Source organism: Epinephelus fuscoguttatus, linkage group LG1, assembly GCF_011397635.1.
Source record: "Epinephelus fuscoguttatus linkage group LG1, E.fuscoguttatus.final_Chr_v1".
NCBI classification, from domain to species: domain Eukaryota; kingdom Metazoa; phylum Chordata; class Actinopteri; order Perciformes; family Serranidae; genus Epinephelus; species Epinephelus fuscoguttatus.
Genome location: NC_064752.1, coordinates 37,614,352 through 37,621,735, shown reverse-complemented (window position 1 = coordinate 37,621,735; position 7,384 = coordinate 37,614,352). Strand labels below are relative to the sequence as shown.

The 7,384-nt window shown below is 37.6% G+C and overlaps 1 protein-coding gene across 1 annotated transcript; it reads left to right on the top strand.

Annotated features, from left to right (window-relative positions):
• Window positions 1–2,637: 2,637 nt before the first annotated feature.
• On the top strand, window positions 2,638–6,117 carry LOC125891185 (protein S100-B-like). The gene is made up of 3 exons (XM_049580230.1): window positions 2,638–2,772; window positions 2,950–3,093; window positions 5,928–6,117. The coding sequence occupies exons 1-3, from the start codon at window positions 2,767–2,769 to the stop codon at window positions 6,063–6,065; spliced, it is 288 nt and encodes a 95-aa protein (XP_049436187.1). The 5' UTR covers window positions 2,638–2,766; the 3' UTR covers window positions 6,066–6,117.
• The last annotated feature ends 1,267 nt before the right edge of the window (window positions 6,118–7,384 follow it).

Sequence of the window (7,384 nt, the reverse complement as noted above, 5' to 3'; positions counted from 1 at the left end):
GCCAAATTACCCAGAAAATCAAAGTCACTTATTGCCAGGGAACAAATTTAATAAATTCCCAGCCCATAGTCACTACAACTGTGTTTACTAATTAAGCCCCAGTAATCTTATCTACAGATTGTAAAAGAGAAGAAATGGAAACACACTGTAGACATGTTCATGTTTGACACAGCATCCAGATTTGGCTGTTTCAATATTATAACTGTCAATATGGTGTTCTAAATAAATTATTTGGACTCTTTAGAGCTCTTGAAAACTGAGGTCACAGCTAAACAAAAGCTAACCTCATTCAGGGAGACCGGGGATGATTGTAACACTTTTTGTTTGAGCAAGTGTAACTCTGTGGGTTTTTTGTTAGAGCTCTTAAATTTTGATATGTGGTACCCATATTTGTCTGCTATAAATAACACACACTTTGACCTCTACTACACCATCACAGATTGTGGAAATTAATGTCAACTACAAAGAGGTATATTATTACAACTCACCTCAGTACTGGGGTGAGTTGTAACACTAGCTGGGGATGGATGTAACAATTAAATGATTGTGCTTAAAAAAGATTCACAATAGGCGAAATGTATTCAAGCACTTCAATGGATAATAAAGAAGGAACAATAAACTTGTAAGAATACAATAATTATAATATTAAAATTAATAGAAATGTATAACATGTTAAGGTTGAACTGATAGGACTCAAGAGCAGGACTCAACTCAGGTTCAGTTCAAATCAAAAGTCTTTAATGAAGAAGGCAGGTTCGGTACACAGGAAGGCAGTCAGACAAGGCAGAGGTATCCAAAAACGCTAAGGCAGAGGCAGGGTCCAAAAAACAGAACTAGATCATACACTCATGAGACTAACACTGGGTAAAAGGCTGGGACGCTTACAGAGAACTGAAAAGACGAACTGGCAGAGACAAAGGGATGCACACAGACTAAATACACAAGGGAAGGTGGGATAATGAGACACAGGTGACACTAATCAGGGCGGGGCAGGTAATCACACAAGGCGGGAAACACAGGAGGACAGGAGGTGAGGATCTGGAATGAAAGGAAAATACAGAATAAAACAGGAAGTAACCAAAAATGCACAAAGACAGAAAAGCATAGCTATACTCAGGGACTAGATGTTACATAACATAAATACAAAAAAGTTTGACGTTTGAACAGCATTTGAACAGTTGAACAATAAGCACTTTCGAAGAGTAACTATAATCTGAGCAAACTAAGGCATAATACCTATAGCGTATTTTAATCTGATTGGCAGCTGTGGCAAATGTAGATGTCCTTGCCTGGGGTGCAGGCTTTGTGGGCCCAAAATTCCCACTTTTTAAGAACTGTTACAACCCTCCCCATACCTAGCAGGTATGAAAGAGCTAACAGTTTTTAGCATTTAGCTTCAAAGCTAGCACTAATGAAACACATCAAATTAAACTAGAGAAACTACTACTTGAACCTATGTAAGCGAAACAATTGTACATACAACACAATGGACACTATGCAAAAAACAATTGTGATGAAAATATTTGGTTTCTCACCTGAAAAACTGTTCCTGAAAATGTTGCAACTGAAAAAGACAAACTTGGACTCAGAGACATGCGGCTTCACCAGTGAGCTCCAATTGTAAATGGGCATGGACTATGTTGATGATGTCACCACAGCTCGTTTCTAATTGGCCAAACTGAGAGTGTTACAACTATCCTTTTGTTACAACCATCCCCGGTCTCCCCTACCTCTCCCTGCAAAACCAAAAACCACAAACACACTATGAGCACTGGCTATAACAAAAGCTATACAGTATGTTCTCCCTGAAGCCTTAACAATATCAGTTTAAGTGTTTTGTATGCACTCATATATATGCTTTGTGGCTGTTTTTACAGCCAAAATCAGGGCAAAAAGTGTGGGAACTTTGAGTGATGAGTTTAACAGTTTTCTGCTATTGTACTCGGATGTTCACAAAAGAACTTATTGTTTTCTCAGCCTCTCTGTGTGACTCTGTTTTTACTTTCTCATGTTTTTTCTGTAACCACAAATCTTGTCTACACATTCACAAACTTTCATTCCTCATGCAGATTTGTTTCACTGGTTTACAAAGGGTGACGTATACGATCATAGCCTTTAAAATCATCTCTGAACATTATTTCAACATAATTCTCAAATATTCTTTAACCTGATTTGTGCCAACAGAAGAGCAGTTGATCATAATGCATGAGAGGCAAAAATTATGCCTCTCACGCATTATGAGAGAGAGGCAAAAATTATGTTTGTAGGAACTCTGAAATGTTTTCAGCCACATGTAGCTTTCAAGTCTCCTGTATTAACCACCATAGTTTTTGATAACAAACTTCACGATGAATATGTAAGATAATGTCAGGAACACTCAAACCCCACAGAGTGGACCCTTACAACAGTGGCATTAACATACCACAAGTGGCAATTACGTACAGGAAAATGTACGCATAATGCTGTTCATATACTGCTGCGCACACACACACACACACACACACACACACACTGGACTAAATGGTGAAATTTGATCACTGTGAAACACAAGTTTTAAGAGCAAATGATTTTTGGTCAAGGCTCTGACCACTGATATCCATTAGTAGTCCATTATGTAGTGGCTGGCAGATGAGAAGCCTTCGTATGAATGATCAATACAATTGAGTGTTCACAATGAACTGGGCGAGGCAGTCGACTCAACACACTGCTGGATAAGCCATCAGTCCCACTGACAGCTGGATCTTAACAGCACAGGAGTTTCTTCCGATGGAGGTAAGAATCTAAATATTTACGGCAAATGATTTCATTTTTGTAATACTGAAATATGCTTAGATGTTAAGAATATAATAGGACAAGTCTACATCACGTTACAATGTGTTTCATGTATAAAAACATACAGACCTGCGGGATAAAAAATTATGATTGTGTATTTGATTTATTTTGTTGCAGGCTTCAAAGAAGAAGATGTCAGACCTGGAGAGTGGCATGGTCACTATCGTCAACGTTTTCCACAAATACTCAGGTCACAAGTGCAAGCTGAAGAAAGCAGAGCTTAAAGATCTTATCAACAATGAGATGAGTCATTTCATAATGGTAAGTTATGGAAGTAAATGTGTAATAATTGGCATGTTAATGGCAGAACTTTGCAGCATAACACGTGTCAAAACAACCCAATGTAAATGTACTATTACTGTAACAGTAATTAATTAAGTACATTTCCTCAAGTACTGTACTAAAGTATAAGTTTTCCATTTTCTGCTACTTTATATACATGCGCTTCACTACATTTTGGAGGCAAATATTTTACTTGTTATTCAGATGCATTTATTTAATAGCTTAAATTACTTTGCAGATTTAGATTATTAAATCAAAATATAAAACAACTATTAAATGATGATGTGTTGTTATAGGTTAATCCTTAGATGTTTACCGAGCTTAAAGCTAACACATGTACGCAGGATATAGTTTTGAATGTTGCTATGCTGACCAGGTCAGTCTAAGATATCCAACAATTTTGTTTTCTGGTGTGTAACGTGTTTATTTAGTTTCAAGGTTGTACATTGATCCCATACAATCTTGAACATTCCTTGACAACAAAACTCCTCCAGCATTTCTGGTTAAGTATTACAGTTCTTCAGAAGGGCAAACATAACTTAAAAAGGATATCACCAGAGGACAAAAAAAAAAAAAAAAGTATAAAAGTTAAATTAAAAATACATATAAAAATAATTAAAAATAATAATAACAGTAAGGGGGTAAGTATCATCTTCACAATGTTCTATTCATCCATCTCCCTACAAAAATGTCTTTTTTAATTTGCAATTGTGCAGTTAGTTTTACATTACGTACACCTGTCTTAGCCTCTTTGTCCATTGTTCCACTGTAGGGGTTGACTTCGCCACCAAGAAACAGTTATCATTAGGGGCCGGGCAGCCTAAGCTGCCAGGACCCTATTGTTATCCTGCATGTTCTTCTTCTTCTTTCTTCTTCTTCCGAGGAAATCATACTTCCCATGTGCGAAAAATCACCAAACTTTGCACAAAGGTCCAGTCCCATGGCAGATGGCCTCAGCTGCAAAAACAGGCCAATAGTCCTGATGGTGGCGCTACAGCAAGCCTCTAAAGTTCAAAATTTTGAAAATTCACAACAAATCAACCATATGTGCTACAACTTCACAACTTCCATCAAACTGTAGCCCCAATACTGAAGAAACTTTTGTACATTTACTATTAAAAATGATGAAGTCCATCACTGTTTTTTTCAAAAACTATAAAACTTATTAAACCTATCTCCTCCCACAATTTTTGCTCAATTGACACCAGACTTGCTACAGAGCATCTTCAGACTGTCCTACACAAATGGTCCACACTGATTTTTGATTTATCGAAAACTGAGCCTACAGTGCATCAAAATGTTTGACTGTAAACGGTACTGTAAACATATACTTGCAAATTCTTGCTAAACACATTTTCAGTGTTCAAAATTTTGGAGTCACGGTAAATGATGTTTGGAAAATATCAGAATTTTATCTCAAAAACGGAATTTTTTTTACAGCATTTTGAATTTCGCTCTAATGTGAACAATTGCAGTCAATGCAAAAATGGCATTTTTAAACATCAGTTTTCACTTATGGAGCCAAGAAATCATTGTTAAAAACAAATTACCAACATCTCCATGCTGTCTAGATGCAATTTGTGTATTTTCGGATTTTTGTCTTAATAACTGAATTTTTGACAGCCGTTTGAAATCTGCCTTTACACACTAACAGCTGCTGTCTTGCACACAGGTGACTGGCTTAGTCAATTTGTGAAGCCACACATGAGCTGTCACTTGCCAATTAGCTCAGTGAGATAGAAGATGGACCTCAGTCTCAGAAGCTGTGAGTTCAAGCCTCAGCTAAAGCAGAATAGACATTCTAATGTGAAAGTCCTATGTCCAGGCATCATACTATGTGGATTAGAGACTGAGGTTAAAATAATTATGATCCAGGCAGTTTTGCGCAGAGACAAATACTCTTTATCAACACTTTTCCCTGTTATCCCTTGTCTCTTTTCCCTGTTTATTTGGCTTAGCTATCAGTCATTATGCAGAGTCTATCCAATAGCTACTTTTACATTTAAAAAAATGTTTTCATCTTTGTCACCATGGATAATGTTTAGCTTTAAGCTAGATCAGGCCAGTTTGTTCATAATTGCTAGCAGTTAATGTTATTCTAACTTTCTTGTTCTTGAGTTTTTTCTTTCCTTTGTAAGAGTCTGATCACTTCAGCCACTCATCCACAATTTGAAGGGCATGCCATAATTATATGATGTAACTTCTATGTTGTGATATGCTTTGTTTTAGTGTGTGTGTTGCTCAGGATTGCCTAATTTTGCCAAAAATTGCCCGGCCCTGACCACTGCTGCACAGCAGCTATAATTTTCCTTGCAATTAACAATAACACTCTTAAGATATACAAATTGTCTCTGTTGGTATACATCCCAACATATAGTACAGTGGATTCAAAGGTAAAACAACTTCTAGAATAACTGCAATCTCACTTTTAATATTCTCCCAAAATCTCTGCAGTTTTCGGACAGTCCCAAAAAATATGTGTAAGATCAACAGCCATTCCATATCCTCGCCAACATAGTGGTGAGGATCCTTTAATGAACTCAGACACTACTTTAGGGGTCCTGAAGTATCTAACCTTAACTTTCCAATCAAGCTCCCTCCACATAGGACTGTTTGTGATCTTATGGCTTGTTAAGTTGCTTTCCTCCCATTCTTAATTAGTAATTATGACATTAGCTTCCAACTCCCATTTTTCTTCGATATAGGAGCAATCGCCTGCCTCCTCCAATTGCAAAATTTTATGAATACTTGATATATACTTTTTTCCAGTCATATCTAGATTGCTATTTCATTAAAATTTTTCTGCTGAACAGAAAATCCAAGAGAATGAGACTCTGGATGAGCTTTTTGCGGACCTTGACCAGAATGGAGACCTGGAGATTGACTTCAAAGAATTCATCGCCCTCATTGCCATGGTTACCTCAGCATGCCATGAACTCTTCAACCCATAATGTGAACAATGATAAGTTAGCATGTATACTCATTACTCAATAAAGATTTGAGGATCACAGCAGCAGAGTGTCTGGATGAGGAATTATTGGGTTACATGAACAAGGTGTCTGAGGAGATCTTGACTAAAGTGGATGGTGTATCTTTGTGACATGCTTAGTATTATAAAAGTTGTAGTATTAAGTGAAATGTGTAAATGATGAAAACACACGAAGAAGCATATTTACTTAAAGGGCACTGCAGTGTTGCTGATGAGGGCCACCTGAAACCAGACTCAGACCAGCCAATATCGTAAAACTGCAAAGCCTCAGCGTCAGACCTGCATTTCCAAACCATTCCAGTGTGACAGTGGGACTGTTTTCTTAGAAGCCCCAAACCTTTTAGGTTTTCAAAATATCTTCAACTTTGTGTCATTTCCCCTCAGTTTCTCTGATTGATGATGTTTATAAGATAATCTGGAAATTAACATCGCCCTAGTTCCCTCGACAATACGCAAATGGGATTTTTTTAATAGTGGATTTTGGATTATTGAAGAAAGTAACCTTAGACAAGAGTTTATGATACTTACATGTTTTATTCAGCAAGACAATCTTTACAAACACCATGAGGTGTCTGCTCATCAGATGTACATTAATGCTGATTATTTTTGGATGCCTCTAGAGACTGCTGTCCACCCAGACTCCCGTTGTTTTTGACTGTAAGGATGAATCCATCTTTCTAACTGTGCTGCAGGGCCTACAGCTCTACAGATGCAAACAGGAATCCATGAGTCTGTCAAGATACAAGGAGTCATCCACAGAATACATGCATATATGGTAACTGCATGGCACATACGTGAAGGCTAACTGTGTTGCTTCTTGTAAGGAACATCTCGAGAGGTTTGTGCCTCATGATGTATAGATTCACGGGTGGCTTGCCGAGAAGCAGTAAGGTGCCACTGTCATGCTGTGTTTATGCATCTAGAATTTCTGTCCAGAAACCTACGTGGAGAAACTAAAGGAATTTGTACATCTGTCGGTTTTGCACGGACAAAGAGCCTTCTGAAACTGGAGAAAGGAATGACCACTTTTGGTTAGGAGGATGGCTTTGTATCTCATTATGCTATCAGAAATGGGCTAATATTATGAATATGGATGAGGATGTCTTACAGGCCTTAAAACGTGGACTTTAAGGGGACAGATGGCAGAGAGTTTCAATGATTGGCTGAATCTCTCCCAGGCTACTGCAGAAGCTTGATCTGATACTGGCTTGCTAATAAAGTTCTCTTAATCTGAAACAAGTCTGTATCAGCGGAGTCTTTTTCTTCACCATCATCTCAACA

What these genes read in the sequence shown, in the direction of transcription:
- LOC125891185 (XM_049580230.1), top strand. An exon ending in AGATGAGTCATTTCATAATG is followed by an intron (nt 3,094 to 5,927) that starts GTAAGTTATGGA and finishes TCTGCTGAACAG; the next exon opens with AAAATCCAAGAGAATGAGAC.